The sequence below is a fragment of the Galeopterus variegatus genome, unplaced genomic scaffold (assembly GCF_000696425.1).
Source record: "Galeopterus variegatus unplaced genomic scaffold, G_variegatus-3.0.2 Scaffold7, whole genome shotgun sequence".
NCBI classification, from domain to species: Eukaryota; Metazoa; Chordata; class Mammalia; order Dermoptera; family Cynocephalidae; genus Galeopterus; species Galeopterus variegatus.
Window position 1 is genome coordinate 1,784,488 of NW_007726118.1, and position 24,873 is coordinate 1,809,360.

Consider the following 24,873-nt stretch of genomic DNA (forward strand, 5'->3'; position numbering starts at 1 on the left):
TAAAAGCTTTACAAGTTATTTTAGCCCTAATCATTAGAATGTGAAGTAATATTTTCCAGATTATATTTTACTACGATTTCATGGGTAACAATTTACTTTCATGACATTTGAAGATTTACTGAAGTTTCATAATACCCTTTGAATGTCCATAATCTCTTCAAATTTACTGTAGATAAACTCAGTAAATTCTGATTTTAAGGTTTCATGCCAGGTTTTCATATAAGCACTTATCTGTACATTCTGTCTCTTGAAATAATCCTAGCCTGGTTTATTAATGTTACACAGTGGAATTTATAAAGCCCTTGGCTGCTTTTCCTGTAGGAATGTGATATGTTCAGAAAACTTAGAAAAGAACTTTATCAAATCGCCTCACTGGATAGATGAGGTAAGTACAGTCCAGAGACATTAAGGCAACTTTCCCAAAGTTAGAGTTTCTTAATAGAACAGGTTTCCATCTGCACCTTCCACCCCACTTTGGTTTTCTTTTCCAATATCATGAAGCCAGGTAAAGAAGTCCACAACAAGAAACAACAAGACATGAGAATTCATTTTATTTGCATGTCCCAACAACTCATTCCAAATAATGAATTCAAAAGAAAAACTGTAGTTCCTCAGCACTAATTTATGGTAACCATCATTTCTTTTAAATTTCATATTTAATTTACCTTTCACTTTAGATTGCAAATTAAAGTATATATTTACATGTTTATATACAAAAAAAACTTTGAAAACAAATTAATCCCAATCTTGGTCCAAGAGTTTCCACTTCAGAAGTGGTATAGCACTATGCTATATTCATCCTCTTCCAAATATCTCTCTTAGGACTTCATGAGTTCCAAACATTCATTCACAAATGGTTCCCCTTTAAGTTTAATGAACCATATATTTCATTTCTGAGTAAATTAGAGGAAATATTATAGAACATGCTTTGTACAGTACAGCACCACCACTGAAAAGGGCTCGGGGTTTTGTAATCCAAGGTTCCGATTTAAAGCAAAAATACATGGCATAGACTGCAACAGCAAAGAAGTGTCCAATTAAAACTAGAGGGTTAGGAGACAATCTGTAACAGAAAAAAAAAATATGTACTGGTAAGACCAAGGAATTAAAATTTACTCAAAAGGTTCCAACTGTGTATTATCTATAAGGCTCAACACACATTTACATTTTAGAGAATTTTGCAAGCTTATGTGTGTCTGTTAAATATGATGACAGGAGCAATTTTTTTTTTTAAACAAGAAATTTAGGATATATATATCTCTTTCAGAGAAGCTAGTAACTCCTCTCACTGTAGTCTACCTAAGTCACATATTTTGAGCTCTGTTCTTTCACTAATCTTGAGATCCCTGGCTGAATACCTAGATGGCCTAGCCTGTTGGAGTCTAGGTTTTTCAAAAAATATAAGTACTGACATTCAGATTATAGATGAATGAGAAATGACTCAAAAGAATTTCACTTTGCAGACTGCCTTGGGTTGAATGTACCCCCAAAAACTTAATCCCCCCCTGTAACTGTCAAGATGGTGAGAAATCCTATTATGCTCATGGAAAGGTAGGCCCTTGAAGAGGTGATTAGATTGTAGGACCATGCTGGAGTGAATGTATTAAAAATGGTAGTCATGGGTGTGGTTCTGATGGCTTTAAAAGGAGAGTGAATGAGGGGGTTAGTATCTCTCTCTGCTCCACCATTTTGGCAATGTGATACCCTGCCATCACTGTTGCCCACCACCAAGACCTTCACCAGATGTGTTCCCTGGACTTTGGACTTAGCCTGAGAAACTGTAAGCAATAAATTTCATTTTCTTATAAATTACCCACTTCCATGTGTTTTGTTATAAGCAGCAGAAACAGACTAACACACAGACTTTTTGCAAGAATAGTTTCACATATGTCTGCTCTGCCAAAACTAATTCTGAGTTTCATGAGTCCTGGGCACTTCCATCAAATTAATTTTTAAATTCAAATTTCCCAATTATTCATGGCTCCCACAGATTGGATTATGTGAATAAACCCACAGGCAAAAAAACAAGCTTCTATTTTAATCAAGGAGTTTAGCCTCCTCTACCACCACTTCTAATCAATGCTGTTTCCCAGAAGTAAAACACTGTAGTAAATGTTGCTTTTTTGCATTTCTCTGGGTCACCTTCTAATTGGGATACTAATAAATAATAAAATTACAAAATGTGTAAGGAAATAAGATTTGCATAATTCATAAGCCAAACAGTCCTAAGAAAATCTGGAATATTTGTTTCCTCTGTTCCATCAAAACAACTTACACAGAAAGCAGCCCAACAGGACCAGCAACACATTCTCCACCAAGTTTGAAATAAAAAAAACACGCTTTTCTTAGTTGATGCAGATTATCTAAAATAAAATTTTAAAATTACTCTCAATCAAAATATTCACACATTTATGCCAGAGTGCTAATGATATATCCAAAAAAATAAATAAATAAATAATGAAGATATAACAAATACCAAGCCTTACAGATGATTTTAAAATATCTAGTCCTAGAATTTCAACAACCAGGATTTCTCTTAAATTACATAATCATCAACATTATGGGTAGTAATATGAATGTTTTTTCTGTTAATAACAGTTACCAACATTTAGGTTTTAGAATAGAGTTGATTAAAAGTTATATCCTTGATTTTGTTGTAAATTTATCAAATGATGCAAAATACTCTGTAAACTCTTTATTATAAAAACACAAATTAGAAACCAAATTCCCACTCTCTAAGATGCCAACCCATTTCTCTAACTAAGCTGTAAATTATCAAGTAAAAATACCTGTGAATAGTAATTAATAATAATGCCTGATATCTGTATAGTTTTTTAGTAGTTTTCAAAGTAACTCATTAAACACTCACAACATAGTATAACCAATCCTTGTTAACAGTTTAGAATCAATGTTCTTTTCAGGTATGCCTAGATTTTTCTTTACAACAAATTTTTTAAAAAAAGATGCAATAGGTAAACTTAGAAAAGTTTAGAAAGAAGTTTAGAAAAACTCTAAACTTAGTGCTTTTTTTATTTGCCAAAAGAGCCATTTACCTTCCATGCCAATTTAGCAACAGATTTGTCTGGCAAACCACAATCAATGAATGGGTTTTTTCTTTTATCAAGAGTGATGGTTATACAGAGAGGCTACAGAAAGCATTTATATTGCATCATCTTCATTCATCACCTTGCATCAGTGCACCAAAGCACTGATCATTAGGGCCTCAGCCAGGTCATACAAATAGCTTTGTTGCACATATACCCAAGTAATGGGATCTGAGTTATATCTAGTCTTGAAAACCTAAAAGTCTAGTTTCATTAATGCACCATCAGTGTAACTTATTTGTACTCTGCTGTGGTAAGGAGGTAGCACAGTTGCCTTTTCCTCCATTTCTAACACTTTCCTTCATTTCTAACACTGCTTCTGCTAAGTAATGTTTTCCTTAACATGTATCACCTCTCTACAATATGGAAACAAAAACAAAAGCACAGGAATATTTCAAATGAGTAAAGAGTGAATTCATTCTGCTATTTGTCATTTTAACAAGGGAGAAACTCTAAACTTGAAGTTCATATTCATTTTATAAGATACTACTTTAAAAAGAAATTGAGGGCCGAGCCCATGGCGCATTCGGGAGAGTGCGGCACTGGGAGCCAGCAGCGCTCCCGCTGCGGGTTCGGATCCTATATAGGGATGACCGGTGCACTCACAGCGCTCACTGGCTGAGCACGGTGCGGCTGGTCTCAAAAAGGACAAAAAAAAAAGAAATTGAAACTAGTGTTCAGGAAGAAAAAGACCATATTGCCTTTTTAATGCATGGCCAGAAAGACCTTTCATCAAAATCTTATGCATTTGGAAATATGCATTATCTGGTCTGGACCAGAGGACTTCAAAATGATGACTATCAATGTTGAGATATTGTATTAATGTTATCTGAGGTAAGTCAATAGCCTTCCAGACAAAGTGGTGGATACCTGATGATGAGAAACTAAAAATCTCGCTCAAGGATGGAGTTAAAACGAACTGTAAACTTGGCAGTCAGAAAACTCAGGTAACATTTTTATTTCTGGACTAACCACTAACTTTTTTGTGATTAAATTCCTTTCCTATGCTAAAAATCTGCAATTCAGTAATGTTCTACACTTACCATCTGTGGCAGAAAATAATTCATAAAGAGCCTGAGCAAGGACATTCACAACAAAGGAATGAGACCTTTTTCTCATCCAGTAGAATGATTTTTTGGCCTAAAAAAGAAAAAGATCACTTATTATATGGGAAGGAGGAAAAAGCACAAACTGATGTTTATGATCCTTTCAAACTGATATTTATCCTGAAGACTATAAGTAATATTGCCTTATGTCTATCATTTACCATCCCCCCACCCCCCAAAAATCATCTTCAGAGCAATGAGTTATATGACTCTAACTATGAGCAAAGTGACTCATGGCAATCCAGTGTTACATAATATGCAAATACATAAACGCAGAAATTCTGTAAGATTTACAGGTGCAAGTCAAGTTCCTTAAGCCTGAACAAGACTGCCTCAGAACCACTATGAAGCATCAGGCCCCCAAGTACAGATCTCCCCATCAGAGCCCCATTGCTCTTAGCCCCCACAGAAACCTATTTTGAGACATTTAATCTGAGATTTAATTTTGGATGTTACCTTTATTTGAGACTGAGATTTGAGACATTTAATTTTTTACCTGGAAAACAGCTGCATCATCATAAAGGTCAGGGATACCCTTCAGCAGTTTTCTCCATAGTTTTACATCATTAAAAGCAACAGTCATTCCCCCACCAGTGAGAGGATGCCTTATATTATATGCATCTCCCAAAAGAAGAACACCTGTGAAGAGAGAGAATTAAGATTATGACCTCTGCTTCCTTTTGGCTGGAACCGCCATCTTCCAGTAATTCACCAAAATGACTAACACAAAGGGTAAGAGGAGAGGCACCTGACACATGTTCTCTAGGCCTTTTCGAAAACATGGAGTTGTTCCTTTGGCCACAGACACATGAATCTACAAGGTGATATTGTAAACATCAAGGGAATGAGTATTGTTCAAAAAGGAACACCCCACAAATGTTACCTTGGCAAAACTGGAAGAATCTACAGTGTTACCCAGCATGCTGTTGGCATTGTTGCAAACAAACAAATTACAGGTAAGATTCTTGCAAAGAATTAATGTGTGTATTGAGCATATTAAGCACTTTAAGAGCCAAGATAGCTTCCCAAAATGCATGAAAGAAAATGATAAGAAGGAAGCCAAAGAGAAAGGAACCTGGGTTCACCGGCCTGCTCCACCCAGAGAAGCATGCTTTGTGAGAACCAATGGCAAAGAGCCTGAGCTGCTAGAACCTATTTCCTATGGATTCATGGCATAATGGATATAAAAAAAATAAAAGACCGAGACCACTATACTGTTAAAAAAAAAAAAAAAAGATTATGACATCTTGGAGCATCCCTTAAGACAAAACAAAACACAAAAAAAGACTAATAATTTATAAACATTATTGATGTGAGCTAGTAAATAAGAATGTGAAAATGTAAGAGTACAAATCATGACTATAATTTGTTGAAGAAAATTTAAGAATTGATTCGATCTATATTTATTGGGTACCTAATATGTGCCAGGCACTGGGGATAAAGTAAGAACAAGAGTTTATTTTCTGCCCTTATGAAACTCACCTGCAAATACAATGTTAAGTCCAACAATATCAATGCATTTATAAGGCCACTTTCAAAATAAAATATGAAAAAATAGAAAGAATCAACAGGCATCCAGGCATGAAAAGCAAGTCTTTTACAATGGAAAAAAATCAAGATGTCTTTGATATTTCATAGCAATATTTGCTTCCAGCACACTATAGAGAAATATCTATACAGATCTAAGGGAAAGAAAGGAGGCCCTAGGAATATTATACACAGCCATATTGTAGTTTAAGTAGAAGACAATACAGGCCTATATTCTCAAAATCACCAGATGTTAATTTAGGAGACTAAACCTTGACTGAATCTTATCTGAAAATCAGAGCCCTTGAATCAAAACTACAGAAGCAAAAAGAGCCACAATTTGGCTCCAAGTGTATGTACCTACTGATGGAGATTCCTAATCTACCATCAGCCTGCTTAATGACCTGTGACTTTAGAGTGACATTCGAACAAAGCCTTGATTTAATTATATCTGTGAAAGAAACAGATAAGCATAATGGTAGTGTTAAGGTAGAATTGTGGATAATTTTTTTTCTGTAAAGGCATGAAATACTACATTTATAACTAATTTTAGAATATATAATTAATACATATTAATTTGTAAAAAGGCAGCCTCTAAATGTTAACTCAAATTTTTATGTATTACTCTAATACCTCATCAAAAAAAACAAACTGTGCCCAGGTTTATTCCTCCTCCATGGAAGATTCCCAATCCCACCAATTAGGATGTGTTCCATTAGCATCTTATTTACATCAATTTGGCAATGGCTTCAGTCTGCTTTGCACGATAGTTTATTTATATGGTTGGTGGCTTATTATGCATGTGTTTCTACAGCAGGATGCAATCTCTTTATGTTCAGTAACCAGAGTATATCAATGGCTTTCATTCAGACCTCTGTTCTAAGCTCCAGATGCATGTTTTCAATGATATTCCATACACCCCCACTCACATGTCCTACTGGCACTTCATACCCAATATGTCCAAATATGTCACCTCTCCCCACAATTCCCTAAACTTAACTCTTTCCTGTTCCTATGTCAGCAATTAACTGGCAAAACTAAGCCTGAAACCTGGAATCTATCAAGAGGTCTCACTCTCTCTTACTACAATATCCAATTAATCACTGGGTTTCATGCATTCTACATCCTAGATATTACCCAAATCCATTCCCTACCTTTTTCACCTTTTTCATCATTCACATGGAATAATTAAATAGCCTCAGAATATGTTTTAGTCTAAACTTTCCTCCAAATCATACTCCACCACAATGTCAGAGTAACATTTCTGAAATAAAAACCTAATCACGACACCACCTTCTTTAAATCTTTTCAATGAACTATTAGAATAAGTGAGTTTAATAGGTTTCAAGACACAAGATAAATATGCAAAAATCAATTATATTCTTACATACTAGCAATGGATATCATCAAGATAAAATTTACCAACAACGTTGTGAAATTATCTGTGTACATCCTAACTAGATAATTGCCTTCTCTAGGTCAAGGACTGTCTTTAACTGTTGTACCCCAATGACTAGCACAGTGACTTACATATACTCAATATTAAATAACTAAATATATCATGAAACTAACTTTGTTATTATTAGTGTGTTAATCCACAGTAACCAAATTCTCTTTCCCACATGTTATTCCCAGCAATATAAATTTAATCACATATATATAATTTGTAATATTGACTCTTTTATAAAATAAGTCCAATAAGATAGTACCTCGTTTGTTTACTGGTGAAGGGGGAAGGAAGCTTGCTGGCATGGACCTCAAACGAGAATTCTGAATGGCTTCGAGGAATGGTTCTTTCAAGTGATCTGCAAAAATCCCCACCCACCCAAATAAATAGTTTGTAACATTTCAATTTCAAATTGTCACATATTTTCTTATCAAATATAAATAAATACCTACCAAACATCTGTTATGGTTGTTACATCCATCCCTCATGATAAACCAAGAATTGTCTATTTTATTAATAAAATTATCCATTAAGCACTTAGTTATTCATGCTAAGGAATGACTAAGGAATCTAAGAAAAAATTAACTTAAATATACATACAGCTGAATGAACAAAGAAATTAGATGAAGAATGAGGCAAATTCAGACAAGATGAGACAGGGAGAAAACCACCCACTTCTCTTCCAAATGTTAACTGACAGGCGTCATATTTAATATTTAATTTATTGTAATCAACATATTCTGGTAATATCAGATGAAATGCACTACCAATTCACAAACAGCATGAGGGGTATGGACACTAGAAAAAGAAACAGATTTAGAGGCACAAGGCAGCTCTACATCTCTGAGCTTCAGTTTCTTCATGTGTAAAACAAAATGGTTGGATCAGCTCCTCTCTAAGATATGTCCCAGTTTAAGGTTTGGGCTTCTACTTGTATAGAAAATGAACAATCTTTTCATACAGTTCCCAGTGTAAACTGGGAATGGAGGAGCAGAATGCCTATGTCAATACTATTCCATTTGTACAAGGAGTAGAATCTCAGTAACTTAATATTAACCTATAAATAGTTTATCTCCATGATTTCAGGGCAGTCTGCTCCAATTAACCTCTGTATTTAAAAAAATATAAAATCTACAGTAAAAGAAAAAACAATGCTAAAAATATCAGGTAATAAATAACTTTTCAGAAGTATACATAACTAATTTTCCCATCTGAAAGCTTCAAAAGTAGCTTGGGCCAGCCTGTGGCTCGGGAGAGTGTGGTGCTGATAACACCAAGGCCACGGGTTCGGATCCCATATAGGGATGGCCAGTTAGCTCACTGAGTAAGCATGGTGCTGACAACACCAAGTCAAGGGTTAAGATCCCCTCACCAGTCATCTATAAGAAAAAAAAAAAAAAAAGCTTAATGTACTGAAATGTTTTCATATATATATATACATACGTTTAAAATGTCATTATTAAAAATCTAAGTTTGTCCATGTACACCTTCATTTCACTTTATTTCTATTAATACCTTGTTATTAAATACTTACTTTAGAAAACTTAAAAAAAAACAATATTTAAATAAAATGGTCATACCAAAGACAGTTTCCAATTCCTCTAATCATACCATAATTGACAACTGGGGTTTCCCTTCAATTTTATTAAAATTCTTAACAATTTTTTACATTTCTTTCCCACATCTTCCCATTCTCAAAAGAAAAACAAAACCAAATACCATAAAAACTGTGTGAATTTGTGAAACGGTAATTTTTAATAAGTGTTTTTACAAAGATGTCTAAAATCTATGAATCCTTTGTGTTCAACTCGAAACTAAAATGATCCCAGTCTGGCTAGTTAGGTCATTTTGTTAGAGTGCAGCCTAATAACATGAAGGTCATGGGTTTGAATCCTCATACTGGCCAGCAGCCTAAAATAAAATGATCTTAAAGACCCTTTACAGCTCTCATGTTCTGAGGGCAGACATTTCGGAGCAGGCACATATGAGCAAGCAGCCTTGGTAATCCTGGCTCTACCACTACTAATAATTTATTCTCAGAGAAGCTAAGTAATCTTCCTGAACCTTAGTTCTCTCATCTGTAAAGTGGGAATAATGATAATGCCTACCTCACAGGGTGGTTGTATAGATAAAATGAAATTATGTTTGTAAAATACCTTGTAGACATTCAGTAAATGGGAGCTATAATTACTACAAAAAAACAAGCACGAAAATATTTAAGTATAAGCAATATTTCAAGATTCAGAGAACTTACACTGCAGTCCAGACTATCTTAAAAAAACTATATATCCCAATATTAATAATTATTCTGAAAACTATGCTTTAATTATTAATTATTAATATGACAAAAACATTTTGAAGCTTTTTTTAATTTGGAGTTTGTTTTGGTTTTCTTATGTGCTAGTTGAAATAGTTCAGCTCCAGCATATTTGGTTCACTGGCTGCATTTTTCACCCGCCATCCTTATCTCTGGCTTATTTTGGTGAGAACTGGAAACGAAGAGCCTTTTGTGAGATTTGCTTTCAGACTACAAATTACAATAAGAGTGAAATCCTCTCTCTTACCAGGTATTTGTGGATAAATTTTTTCAACCATGTATTCTCTCAAATTCCTTGGCATTTCTCCTCGAACATCAACAAGTACTCGAGTTTCATTGGATGAAATCTGGTAGATGAGAACTGGACTTGGATCAACTAAAATAAGCTCAGCATGATTTGCTTTAAACTGTGGTGCATTCTAAAAAAATAGAATAATAAAATTTAATAATTTTCAAATTTCAAGTTGCTTTTATTTTACTATAATTGTACTCCTACAGTACCTTCATAAGAAAGCCAACAAAATGAGATGAAACAGAAACTTTACTGGAGACCAGGTTTTTCCTGAACTTGGAGAAAAGCCCATCTGCAACAACAGTCAATGGAGCATGGAGTTCCTATAACAAAGATATAAAATATTCAGCTAAGTGGTTAGAAATACACATTAAAAAGACCATTCTTTTTAAGTGTGCATGAACAGATTTAAATATATAATCAGATAACATTATAAAGGGTAGCTGAAGATAATGCCATTGAAGAAACTGTTATATGGGCTTAAAATAATGCACAAGTGAGAGACAGAACTCAAGGGGGTGCAGTTTGCCGGGAAGACTCAGTCCTGGGCCTGAATTTCCACACAGTCCAGGTGTATCTGACCTCACAAGACCAGGAAGTAACTAAAAGGCCAACAATTAAAACCTGAGTCACACAAAAAGTCTTCCCCAGACAATGAGTAATAAAGCAGCAATTTAGCTAAACCACAGGACTCAAGTGCTGGTCCCCACAGTAAGTTCCCCCAATTTTGAAATTAGGCAAAGGACAACAAATTAGTTCCAGTGCAGAGTATAAGTGGTGGTGGTAGATAATAATCCAACAAAGATCAAGAAAAAACAGAAATATGACACGATCAAAAGTAACAAACTAAGCACCAGAGGAACAGTGCATTTATGAAATGTCTGACAGAATCCAGAATAACCTTCTTAAGGATGTTCAGGGATTTACAAGAAAATACAGACAGAAAATTAAGTATCTAGAAAACAATCCAGGAGAAGAATGAGAAACTTGACCAGAAAATTGAATAAATTTTTAAAAATACATAGAAATTCTAGAAAAAAAAGAATATATTATCTGAACTGAAAAACTTGATAGAAAGCTCCAACAGCAGACTTAACCAAACTGAGGAAAGAATCAGTGAGCTCAAAGAGAAAACTTATGAAATTATCAAACCAGAGGAGCAAAAAGAAAAAAGAATAAGAAAAAAACGAAAGAGAAATACAGCAAATATGGGACTCCTCAAGTGAAATAACCTCCACATAATTGGCATACCCAAAGGAGAAGAAAAAGGAAGAGATGTATAAAACATATTAAAGGAAATAATGGCTGAAAATTTCCTAAGCATTGAGAAATATGACAGCATCCAGGTACAGGAAGCTCGGAGGTTGCTAATCAAATTCAATCCAAAGAGGAACACCCCAAGGCACATTGTTATCAAATTATCAAAAGTCAAAGACAAAAAAAGGATACTGAAGGCTAGAGAAAAGAAACACATAACATTCAACAGAGTCCCAATACATCTCTCAGCAGATTTCTCAGTAGAAATCCTACATGCCAGAAGAGAATGGGATGATATATTCAGAATGAATGCTAAAGGAAAAAGACTGTCAGCCAAGAATCCTCTATCAAGCAAAACTAACCTCCAAATATGAAGGAGAAATAAATTCTGTCCCAGACAAACAAAAGCTAAGGGAATTCACCAACACTAGACCTGCCTTACAAGAAATGCTAACGGGAATTCTTCCATCTGAAAGAACACAATGCTAAGGAGCAGCAAGAAAACATTTGAAGGTACATAACTCATTAGTGAAAGTAAGTTCATACACAATCTCAGAATACTCCACTGTCATAAGGGAGGGATGAAAAAACCACTTACGTCCTTACCTAATGAGATAACAAAAATACAAAAACCATATCAGATAGACAATATTAAAAAATGTAACTTAAAACAACAAAATGTCAAAAAGTGGGGGGGGGGGGAATAACACCAAAGTATAGAGTTGGCTTTGATTCTTTTTTCTTAGGTAGATATCAGAAATAAGTTATTAGTCTAAAATAACAATAACATTTTTTGTAAGCCTCATGCACACCATAATACAAACACTTATAAGAGACATACTAAAAATAAACAGCAAGAAATCAAAATAAGCACAGAAAGACAAATACCACATGGTCTCTCAAAGAAGTAGAAAGTAGAATGATGGCTACCAGAGGCTGGGAAGGGAGTGCAGTGGAAGGAAGAAGAAGGGGTGGACTAACAAGTACAAAACTATGCTATCTACCCTAAGTGAATCATTGTACAGTATATGCATGAATTGAAACAACACACTGTACCCCATAAAATTGAAGAGAAAAAAAAAAAATCCAAGGCCTAGCCAGATTCTTTTATATGAGAATTTTTTAACTTCATATAGTGCTTTTGCAGACATTTGTTTTTTGGGTTTTTTTGGTGGCTGTATGAGGATCCAAACCTTTGACCTTGGTATTATCAACAATGCACTAGTGCCTTCTAATTAGTGGCTAGGGCTTAGAAGAATTTTTGTACAAAGGCCTGTAAGTACAAAGGTCTGTATGTATTTACATTATTACACTAGAGGAGAGAAAACTTTGCTATCGCCCTCATTAGAGTAAAATTTCTTGGAAATGGTGACCCTATGGAGAAGCCCAGGATCAGTTTTTACTATACCAACATGAGCATTTACTAGAAACTATCTTATTCTGTTATTTCCCCAAAGATTCTCCTACTTCTGCCTACTGTTGTACAACAATGTGCATATAGTTACAATATTATACCATATACTTATAAATTGTTGAGAGTAAATTTATGTTTTTTACTGTAACAAAATTTTTCAAATAAATAAGCCTGAATCATTAAATAAAAAGAGATTCTATTTTTGCCTTTCTGATTTAAGTGATTACTCTTATCCTAATCAGTTCAGTTGAATCCTTCCTTTTTTCCCCCTTCCAGTTCCACTCTGCTTCTCTGATAATGTGTATTTTTCGTTTCAGTTTTTAGTACTGTTAATGTAGTGGTGTTTGTTTAAAAAGTTATTTACATAGCACTCTGAGGTGCTCTAAAGAGCAATGTGTTGCAATCTGAAATCCATCCTGTTGCATAGGACTCAGAACTCAGTGCACACAAAAATAATAAGTTGGTGAGCCTACTTTCTTAAAGGGTAAGAGAAAAAGAAGGAAAAACATCTCTTAGGAGGAGATGACATTTGATAAATCTCACCTTTATATCTCCAGTTTCTTTATCCCTGTACTGAACTCCCATCACAGCATCATCTTCCTCTAGTAACTGTAGCACAACACCTTCAATAAACTTTGTACTAAATGACAAATAAACAGAAATAAATTTCTATAGTAGCACATGAGCAATTTAAATTAGATATGATAAATTCCTTATTCCTTATCTCCAGTTTACCCATGTAAACTGGACATGTGTGTGCACATACATGTGCATTGAAAAAGGTCTGAAATGACGAAAAGCAAAAACATCATTAATCAGTTTTAGAATTATGTATGGCTTTTAATTTCAAATTTATCAACACTGAACACATATTACTAATGTAATGATTTTAAAAATATTTTTTAAAGTAACATTAAATTTTTATCTCAATTCATTAAAAATAAAATACATGCAGAGAGACTTTACATACCTACACACATTCGTAACAGAGGGGAAAAATGAATTGGAGCTTATCCACCAAATTATTAAGAGTAGTTATTTCTAGTCAGAAAGATCATAGATAATTTTTACAATCATCCTTATATTTTGGAGTATTTTCCCATTTTTCTGCAATAAACATATTGTACTTCCATGGATATCAAGTCCTTTCAGTTTTAGGAATAAGTCCATTTCTTCAGTTGCTTTGTTAACAGTAAAGTCTATACCAATCACATGAGGGTTCTCATGTTTAAAACTTCCTCAGTTATAGTGTTTAAAGCTACAGGCAAATATAAGTTAATGATCAAGAGGAGAAGCCAGTCCTGTCAGACTAGGTCTTTAGTAAGAATGGAACAGGAATTTTCCCTTGCAGTCCTCTGTCTTGACTTTTAATAGAAGATATCATAAGTATAAACCCAGTCTCCCGAATGGGCAACACATAGACTTATGCCTTACTTATAACTTACATCCTCTAAATTCCAAGCACAGAAAAATCACATAATTTATTTAGTTGAAGGAAAATTCTCTATAGTTCTATGTCATTCAAAGGAAAATACTTTATATGATATTCTTATCAAAGATACTGAAGATCCAATACTCTTCTAACTTATGGTTCATTTTAGTATACCTATGTTCTAGCCTATGCCCAAAACATTTATGAAATTTATGAAATATTTGTACAAAGGCCAAATTTAAATGTGTTAATTCTTTCTCTAACATTATATATTTGAAGCTGTAGTCTTACTTGGGCTCTGCCATAGCTGCTTTTCGAAGACTCATGATGAATCTTCCATGATGAAAAGCTCTTCCACTCTGTATTTCGTTGTTTTCTGACAAAGGGTAAGGAATTTGAACCTCTGATTTGCTTTCTTGATCATGGATTATGTAGCCATTTACAACCTGGGCATCAAGATCTTCCACTGTATCTGCAAAACACAGTTCAAAAAAATCAATTTTGTTAATATGTCCAGAGTTATACTAGGCACCAAGAAGGACATAGAGACATCAAAAATGAGTTTCTGCCTTCATAAAACTATGATAGCATTTGGAGAACTGGACAATTAATATAACTATTTCAGAAATCTTAATCCTTCTGGGAGACAATGGCAGTTTTAGCAAATCCATACTATTATTTAAGGATAGTCACACTTAAAAATAATTCAGGTCTGTAATTCTATTTCACTTCAGAAAGACAAGCAAGAAAATGCAACATGAAATGAGATGTCACAATCCTACCAAGTTTAAAATGGACAAATATCCTAAAAGCTGCCATTAGCAGTGTATTCAATTTGGAACTCAGCAAATTGCCAATCTTTACTGACCTAAATGTTTGGAGCCCACCTAGTATTTTTATAATGTTGTGTCCAGCTACTAAGACAACTTGTTTTTCTCAACCCATAACTATTATAGGGGTACTTTAAATGTTAAAACTGACCATTTTGTACACCAGAAAAATCAAAAAAGTATAGTAGCATAGTAGAATTTTTCCTTGGATAAACTATCTAAAGACAAGTATATAAATAAGGTCTAATTTAAGACTTCTTAAAACATCTGTCCTTATATCAATTTTATTGATGAAATTAAATATGAGACTTCGGACACTTTCACTTTCTTAAGTAGGCAGCAAGACAGAATGCTAAATCTCAATGAAAATCCATGCTTTGTGAATATTAGATATTTAATAACTTTGAAGCCAGTAATGGATAGAGTTATCACTATCCATTAATCATAAAGCTCCATATTTATGATGATAGACAACACACAGCAGATAAACTGATATGGAAAACCCTCTTCCACATTAAAATATATAGAATTGTTTTTTATGTAAAGGCAAGCTAAAAAGTAAAACAAACAAACAAACAAAAAAAACCTCACATGCTAAAAATGAGGAGCAACTTCAAAGTCAAACCAGCGAGCAAGTTGTAAAGGCAACAGCATAGAAGTATCAGAACCACAAGCCTAAAGGGCTATAATTTTACGGGCCACTCCTGGATGGGAGGTAAAGGCCCCTATGTGCTAGGGACACTGAAACTCAACACCACAGAGACCAGGAAAACCCAATTCACTGCCCTGAACTAAGGCATGGAAGTAAGCCACCCACCACAAGCTATGGGTGAAGTCATCCATAAGAAATCCAAACATAATTTGTTCCATGAGCTAGTATGAAGTCTGAATCTCAAACTGAGGAATGTGCACAATAAAATGGGTAACATTTATTATGAAAGCCAAATTTAAACCAGAGTTCTAGGAATTAATACAACAAAAGACACATGAGATTTATGAAATGTATTTATATTTAAAAACATGAAAGACCTAATATAGTATACCACATTCATGGGTAGGAAATCCCAATCTGAAAGATGTCAATTTTCCCCAAATGCTATAGATTCAATGCCATTCTAATCATAATCTTGACAGGGTTTTTTTTCCCCATGGAATTTGAAAACCTGCTTCTAAATTATATATAGAAAAACAAAAAGGCCAAGAAAAGCCATGATAATCCTAAAGAAAATGAGCACCACTCCTCTTCCCACTGATACTGAAACTAATTATAAAGATATAGAATTTAAATTATATTAATTACAGAGTTCTAGATATTAAACTTAAGCCACAGGGCAATCAGTTCACTAATTAAAACCCACATTCAATCCACATTATATTAAAAAGTCCATAATCGAAAAGTAACTATTCCAATTGTTTCTATTATACATATCTCATCAGACCTGAAGGGAAATTAGTGACATAGTAAATGTTCAAAACGGACTCGTATTAGTAATAATAAAGGAACACCGGCCACAGTACTTTAGAGACTCTCCTCACCCTTGCATGAACTATATACAAATCCACTGAGGCTGGTCGCCACAACCATAGAGATGTCCCAAGGCTCGATCTCTAAATGATTGTGTCCAGCCATTAGTTTGATAGCATTTCCAATTTCAAAATCCTGTCTCTGGATGTTGTCATGTCTGCCTCAAGCCAACCTCTCATGCAAGGTGGTGGTTAGAGAACCTGAAAGAACAGACATGGAACTTCCCTTCTTCATAAAGCACTCTCTCCACTGGGTTCCTGCGCTCTTATGCTTTTCCTCCTGACTGCTCCTTCTCAGTCCCTTTTTTTGGCTCCCCTCACTTCACTGATCTCTATACTTTAGAGTATCTCAGGCTTCAGTCCTGGGCCTCTTCTTGGTAACAGCTTATAGTCTCATTTAAATACTATGACTCCTCTCTTTCTCTCAGAGCTAACATCGGATCCATCAGCAAGTCCTACTGACTCTTCCTTCAAAATATATTTTCAGAATGTGACCACTTCCCACACCTATACTGCTACAACCCTGTTCCAAACCATCAGTTCTCAATGATTCTCCAATAACCTCCTAACAGATATCCCTGCTTCTGGCCTTGCCATTTTATCTGTTCCATTTTCCACACAATAATGAGAATATTTTTGAATAATACTTTTTTTTTTTCCTTTTTGTCTTTTTTTTTTTCATGTCCGGCAACGGACCGCAGGTGTAATTTTAAATAGTGTGGTTCGGGAAAGAAAGCCCTTACCAAGAGGTGTAATTTTAAATAGTGTGGTTCGGGAAAGAAAGCCCTTACCAAGAGGTGTAATTTTAAATAGTGTGGTTCGGGAAAGAAAGCCCTTACCAAGAGGTGTAATTTTAAATAGTGTGGTTCGGGAAAGAAAGCCCTTACCAAGAGGTGTAATTTTAAATAGTGTGGTTCGGGAAAGAAAGCCCTTACCAAGAGAGCGCCACCGCACTCCCAAGCGGCGTACTGTAGCAGTGCGCCACCGGGCCGGCCCTTGAATAATACTTTTAATCATACTTCTAAAATGTGAGATTTAATAACTGCTCTTCTTAAAATTCTCCAATGGCTTGCCTATGACATAAAAGCCTTATCCTTACAGTGGGCTATGCAGTCCTGTGGAATCCCCATTATCAATCTGACCTCTTCTCTAGCTGAACTCCCATTCACTCACACCACTCCAATCAACACTATTCTCCACCCCCCATTCTTCAAACACACCAGCCTAGCTCTTCCCAGAGAGCTTTTCCAGTTGACACTCCCTCTGCCTGGAATTCTTTTTCACCCGATAGATATCCATAGGGCTCACTAACTCACCTCCTTCAGTCCTTTACTCAAATGTCATCTTCTTGGTAAGGGCTTTCTTTCCCGAACCACACTATTTAAAATTACACCCACCCACCCCCAACTCACTATTCCCCTTTTCTCTATACCCCTTTTAACCATCATATATGAAGATACTTCAAAAAGCTCATGGAAAGATTCGTATTATCTTTTCATTCTATTTTTCCATGAACTTTCTGAAGTACCCTCATATACTCCATATACTCTTACATTTTTTATCACCCTCCCCCCTACTACCTGCTAGAATGTGTGCTCTATGAAGGCTGGAATTTTTGTGTTTTGTTCACTAGTGTAGCCTCAGCATCTACAGCAGAACCTACCATATGGTCAATGCTTAATAAATATTCCTTAAATAAATCAATTAATTAACGTCATTCCTTTAGTCACCTCCTCCATCTCTTGCATCACCAGTTTATTCCTATCTACTTTATCATCTCCATTCACCATACAAACATATTTTAGTGTCAAAATACACCTCCTTTGTCCTCACATCCCCATCCACTACTGCCCTATTTCTGATTTGTCATAAAAACTTCTCAAGAATAGTTTTCAGTCTCAAATGTTTAAATCTCCAACTCACTTCAGTCTAGGTTTTATCTTCACAATTCCCCTGAAACATCTTGTCAATGTCACAAACAACCTCCAAATTGTCATATCCAATGGTCATTTTTCTATACTCATCTTACCTGATCCTTCATTAGCAAACTATGGCGTAGCTGTCCTTTCCTTTCTTGACACATACCTATTCCCTCCTACTAGAAACATTCTCCTTTCTTGCATTAAGTAACACCAAAGACTTCCGGCTTTCTACTATTACTCTCTCAGTCTCTTTTGCATGCTTCTTTTCTCCACAATCTCTAAATATCAGAGTTTCCCAGGACTTAGTTATTCTGTCTTCTCTTATCTCCCTATATTCTCCTTATATGGTCTCAATCATTGCCATGGCTTTTAAGTACCCAAATATATGCTGACAGCTCTAAAATTTATAACTCCAGCCAGCCCAAACCACTTCTCTGCACTCTAGATTCATATATTCAACTGGACCATCTCCACTTTATCTCGGTAAGTCTTCCCCACCCGCATGTTTCCCCCTACACCTGGTTCCTCTCCAGGTCATCTTATCAGCAAATGATACCAGCTGCCCAAGCCAAAACCTAGGAATCACTTTTAATATCACCCTCTTCCTCATATCTCACAGCAATCCCTTGGTAAGTCACGCCATTTCTGTCTCTTAATTTGATCATAAATCTGTCACTTTTTAAAATCTCCTCTGCTACCATACTAGTCCAAACCACATCACCTGTAATTTGGACTTAGCAATAAGTCCCTACTAAACTCCTAGAATTGACTTTTGCTACAACACCACCACAACCTTATAGTCTATTCTCCATACTTACTATATCTACGTATTCTTTTTAAGTAGCATTCTACAAATGGCTGGGTGTGACCCAATAGTGAATTATGAAATGAACTTTGAATTGTATAATCAGGTGAAATCATGACAAGTATTTAAAAAGTAAAATAAATCAAATTTCAGTCAGATCAATATATGTATTATGTACTGGGTCAGGATATAAAATGTATATGTTACTATGAATAGCTGTTAAAGGTCTAAATTTTTTTTTTTTTTTTTTTTTTTGCAGCTGTCTGGTAAGGGAATCTGAACCCTTGACCTTGGTATTGTTACCACCATGCTCTACCAACTGAGCTAAGCGGCCAGCCCCAAAGGTTTGAATTTTAGATGTATAAATGTCACACTCCTGCTCCACTGCCTACAAAGCCCTGCATGATCTTGCTTGCTGCATACCTCTCCAACCTTAACCTCAAGCCACTCTTTCCCCATCACCCACTACATTCTAGCTGTACAGGTTCCCTTTTCAGTTCCTTATATGAAATAACAAACATTTATATAGTGCCCTACAAGCCCAGCACTATTCTGAATGTTTTATGTGTATGAATTAATTTAATCCTCATAATAACATATCAGTCTGGGACTCTTATTATGCCTACATTTTACAGATAAGGGCACTGATACACAAAAGGTTAAGTAACTTAGGTTAAGGCTGGTTACCTAGCCAGGGTAAGACAGCTTTTAAGTGCCAGAGCAGGTATTCAAACCCAGGCAATCTAGTTCCAGAATCAATGCTTTTAATTAATACATCATACTTCCTACACCAAGCAAGCTGTTTCTCACCTCACAGCTTGGATATATTTTGTACTCCATTTCTCAAGAAAACAGTTTACTGTCTTGTTTACCAGTATATACTTGGTACCCAGTATAGCACCTCATGCAAACTAGGCAGTGAATAAATATTTCCTAAATGAACAGTTGGTGCATAAAAAGCACTGGTTGAATAAATAATGCTTAAATAGGAGATTCTAGGTAATAAACACTGTAACTGGTACATAATATACTATCTATAAATGACAGTTCCCTTCCTCTTTCACTAAATTTAAAGCCGTTACTCTAGGAGTTTTCCAGTCCATAATTTCGATCATTACAATTTTTTAGCCATTTCATTAAATCTCATTAAGTCTAATTCTTATCTCCTCATACTATTAAATGCTTATTTACTCCTCTGCTCTCATTTTCATGCAAATTTGTTGGTAAATGAGCATAATAAATTTATAAGTGGAAATAAAATTGAATACCTTCTTACTAGTTATAGGATAGTCTAAAATGAAGAGTACTGGCTTATACCACAGAACTCCACAACCCCCCAGAATATCAATATGAACGCACCTCCAAGACCAAGGTCTCCAAGAACACGATAACCACCTGGCTGCAGATATTCTCCAACTATTCTGTCAGGCTCTTTTAAATCTCTCTCAATTACCGTCACCTTTCTTCCATCTCTGGAAAGCACTGCTGCCAAAGCAGAGCCAAGTATACCAGATCCCACGATGACAACTTCTGGATCATTTTGAGAAGATATTGATGTAGAGGCAGCTGCTCCTATTAAGGTTGTTTCTGAAATATTGGTTCCTTTTCTGTGCTGTTTTTAAAAAAAGTAAATTACGATTCCAAAATTTATTAGCCTTAAATCATGCTACTACTACATAGACACAATGGACTACTGCATCTTCGGCAAAAGCTAGACCCCAAACATTATCAAACCAAATGAACTGTTAAGGTACCGGCCAGCTGCCTAAAAAAACAAAAAAAAAAATGAACTGTTAAGTAAATATTGGTTAAATAAAAATGTACATTATCCAATTTATAAATAAATAAATATTCCTTTTCCCAAGCATGGTATTTAAAAAGTGCTATATATACTTAGAAATCCACACAAGGCCAAAGATAACAAATGCTTATAAGGGGCTTCAAAGCCTTACTGTAGAACAAATTCTATCATTAATTACTCAATTCTTCAACTATATACTGAGCATCTACCAGATGCAAATCACTTATAATTTCTGATTTGACTTCATGTTGCAAACTATGCAGCACCTTCTAGATATTTCCTCTCTTCATCGTTATTTTCTCCTTCTGAATTTTCATTTGAAAAACTTATCCTAATCTAAAATCACTTCTATATAATAAAAAGATGGTCAGATCCTGGCTACTAATCTATTAATTGAAGATTAAATAAATAAAATTATAAAAGAACAAAATAAATCATACCACCCCTTGGGATTTGACTTGTTCTCAATTTTAGTCCTTAATATAGAGGTGTCTTCAAAAAGTTTATGAAAAGATTTGTTATCTTCTAATTCCGTTTTCTACAAACTTTTTGAAATACCCTCATATAAGCACATATTTAATTTATCCCTTCTTTTTTCCATATCCTGATATTCCAAGAGAACGTAGTCCTAATTGGTCCCCCAATTTAGGAACAAGGACTAACATTAAACCTATCACTAGTTGACTGATGGCAAAAACTTTAACTTTGATCATAAAATGCAAAGTCTTGTCTTAAGAGACATGCCCAATCACAAATAACAGTGCTTGTTTTTTTAAATGAACAATTCAATCTTGTAATAATTATTTGTTCTTGGTAGGTGGATTCACAAACTTGAAAACATTTCATTTACAGAATTGCAAGAAACCATCTACCTTAAGACTAAATGCCATTTGAAGGGGTTTTAATAAAAACTCAGTAAAAAAGGAAGGAGGAAGCTCAAAATCCTTTAGGACTTTAATGCTCTTTGATTCTAATACTCACCCAGCATTTTTACCTCTATAATGGACTGAGGACTTGTCCATTCCATTTTTTATAATTTCCATTAGAGAAATACTTTTCTGTCCATCACCAGGGGAAAAGACAATAGTGTCTATTCTTCCCATCAGAATTTCTTAATGACCAGAACAACTGACTATATTTAAATTACTGTTCTGGGAGCAAGACAAGCCCCTTTTGTCATCTTAGAAAGAAAAAGTAATAAGAAATGGCTAAGTTTTTTCTGTTAAACACACACACCCCCAATTAGGTAATGCCCACAGTGTAGTAATGTTCCTAATCAAAGAGGAGCTTTGAAGGAAATCAAGTCTTTCAGAGCCTGATCAGTAGAGGAAGTACTAATGGGAACTTAGTAGATCACAGTCTAACAAATCCTTGGTTTCTGACGAATAAGGAGAAAGCCTGAGGCATTCACAAATTGGAACCAATACTGACTGCTAGTAATCCAATTTTCCTACTCCATAATTTCTCTGCAGAGCACGATGACAGTAACAGTATTCCAGCTGCCTGGACTAGCGCTCAGTGATCCTGAAGAAAGTTATCTCGGACAATACAGATTTCAAATAGAAAATTAAGGATTCCCTCTCCCTCCTTTTCCATTTCCCCAACCCAAACTCACCATGCCACTGAATTCAGCACTACTCAAAAGACTCCTAACAGAAGTATACTACCTTTAGATTAATATTAATAGCTACTATTTATTAGACAGTTATGAAACAGGCATTTTGCAAATATTAAATCATTTAATTCCCTAACCTCCAGCAAAGGTGGTACCATTCCCATCTAACAGAAGAGGTAACTGATTTTCACAAAAGTTAAGCAATTTGCCAAAGGTCTCACAGGAGGAAGGGGTGGATCAAAAATTCTAAACCAATACCCTTTCTTCTATAAACCTTGCTAATCCATACTGCAGATATGGTAAAATAATGCAGATCCAGAACTCTACATTAATTTGTAGGTCACTCACCCTAATTCCAAGCCACTATCATCCCTTGCTGGTTCTACTGCTATAGTCTCTTGCCTGATATACCCATTTCCATCCTTGTATCCCTACAACCCATTCTCCATTCAGGAACTGGAATGTTCTTTTTCAAAAGTAAAAATCAAACGTTGTTACTGCCATGCTTAAAATCCTCCAGTGCTCTTGGGAAAAAGTCCAAACACTCATGGCCAGCAAGCCCTAAAACAACCTCTTCCCCCTTGTCTCCTACCACTGGCCTCCTCTGCTCCCTTTGCAGCAATCATAACCTCACATACATTTGAAGACCTGGCCCTTGATTTAGAAACAACACTACACTGTGGGCATCACTCAGATATTCCTTAGACTGAGGACACTGCCACACTAATTTACTCAATGTTCCAGTGATGTGGGAGAAGGAAGGCTTTTTGCCCAGGACTTTAAAATGTAGAGCACTTTTACTCTGCCTGCTTTTCAAAGTGTTCTGTCACCTTCCCCAGTCAGCTGTCACTTCTTATAAGCAGGGGACTTACCTGCAGCACTTTTCTTTCTTTCTTCCCAGGTACAAATACAGTCCTTACCCAGGGATATAAATAAACATTTCTTTCATCACAGAAAGTGATTTTGTCCTCCTTAAAAATGAAATTCTAACATTTCATTTCACCTTTCATAATCAAATCCATATCCAACCTCCATCTGAAGCTCAACCAACGCTAAATGAAAGAACTGTTTTCAATCATTCCTAAGAATGTCAAGGACGTAGCCAAGGCACAGTCAAGAAGAGCTTTAAAAAAATCCAACTAAATGAGAATTTATACCAGAGTATCTAAACTGCCACCTTTTGCCCTCTAAAGAAGAAAATTTATATGTGCGTGACCCCAACCCTAATTTTAAAATAAGACACTCATTCATTCGCCCACTTGGAAAACAACCTACCCTCCTGGACTCGAGCTGCTCTTTATTTTCTGATCCTGGGGGGGTCTTGGCCCAGAAGAAGCCAATGAAAGGCAAAGCTGAGAGGATATCCGAGAAGATCCCAAATTGGGAGCCGCTTTGGGGGCGCCCAACGAGGCCCCCGTTTCGGTAGCGACAGCGGTAGGACAGCACCAGGCCCAGCGACAGGAACACCAGCACGCACAACAGGACCTCCTTGTTGGCCAAAGTCATGAAGTCCCCGCATTTCTTATAAAAATAGGTGAAAGTGGCAATGCCAAGAAAAGTCCACATGGTTCAAAGGCTTCTTTGGTGGCACCGGTCAAGGTTGAAATTCCCTTCTTTCCTTCTGTAGGGTTTTGATGATCAGAAGTTCTCCCCGGAACGTGGTACCAAAAGGAGAACAGGAAACCGGCCAAACTCCAGCAAACACTGGCACAGGATTGCGAGTCAGATCAGACCGATTCCAAAAATCGTACTAAGTTAGTATAAAAGTCTCTGAGGGGGTAACGTTGTACAGAACGTAGAAAGCAGTACTTTTAAAACGTCTGCTCCAAAAGCTCCTCCTCTTTCAGGCAATCCATAAATTCCTTTTTTATTTTTTTCCCTGATGGGATTTCCTGCGGGCGGCGGTGCGGATGCTGTCGTGTGTCCTGGCGTCGGCTCGTCGTGCTGTACAATCTCTCCTCTCACGAGCAGCAGGTGCCCTTTCAGAAGGGGATGGGGGCGGGAGAGAGGACTCCCTCGGCGCTGGGGAAAAAGGCGGCCTCGCCTCTTGCGACAGGGGCCGCCGCCTACAGCCGGCAGCGCAAGAAAGTCCTCCTATCCCCCGGGACGGCGACACCGCGCAGCCCGGGCCGCCTTCTCCCACCGAAGATGGTCTCGGAGTCGAGAGCGCGGCCCAGGGCCGGGCAGCGCAGCCACGGCCTCGAGACTCCTCCTCGGTGGCCCCGATTCACCAGCCCCGAACCTGCCAATCCGCGACTTCGCTTCCCCGGTGAATGGCGGTCTCTGGAGGGCCTCCCTCAGGCGGCGGCGGCGGCTCCCGACGGCCTCCTCCCCAGCATCCCTGGCGGGCGGCGGCGGCCCTCCCCAGCGCGGCGCTCGGGCAGTATCCAGAGTAACCGCCGCGTCCCTCCCTCGCCGCGCGCTCCAGAGAGCCTCAGCGGCCGGGGCGGGCTCGGCCCCAGCGAGGGACCACCGGGCGG

At 36.5% G+C, this 24,873-nt stretch overlaps 1 protein-coding gene and 1 pseudogene across 1 annotated transcript; one reads left to right on the forward strand and one right to left on the reverse strand.

Annotated features, from left to right (window-relative positions):
* Positions 1–534: 534 nt before the first annotated feature.
* Positions 535–24,736, reverse strand: SQLE (squalene epoxidase). The gene is made up of 11 exons (XM_008581497.1): positions 23,669–24,736; positions 20,337–20,589; positions 14,188–14,368; positions 13,008–13,104; positions 10,003–10,116; positions 9,749–9,920; positions 7,447–7,542; positions 4,707–4,849; positions 4,148–4,244; positions 2,276–2,363; positions 535–1,063 (listed from the first exon to the last, which is right to left on the reverse strand). The coding sequence occupies exons 1-11, from the start codon at positions 23,957–23,959 to the stop codon at positions 871–873; spliced, it is 1,725 nt and encodes a 574-aa protein (XP_008579719.1). The 5' UTR covers positions 23,960–24,736; the 3' UTR covers positions 535–870.
* LOC103597512 lies at positions 4,863–5,845 on the forward strand (annotated as a pseudogene).
* Positions 24,737–24,873: the final 137 nt, after the last annotated feature.

Excerpts from the sequence above, each read along its gene's own strand:
- SQLE (XM_008581497.1), bottom strand. The coding sequence starts at position 23,959 with ATGTGGACTTTTCTTGGCATTGCCACTTTCACCTATTTTTATAAGAAA. Across the intron at positions 13,105-14,187 it reads GCAGCTATGGCAGAGCCCAA|TACAAAGTTTATTGAAGGTG; the intron begins GTAAGACTACAG and ends TTTGTCATTTAG. Across the intron at positions 4,850-7,446 it reads TTCACCAGTAAACAAACGAG|GTGTTCTTCTTTTGGGAGAT; the intron begins GTACTATCTTAT and ends CTCTCTTCACAG.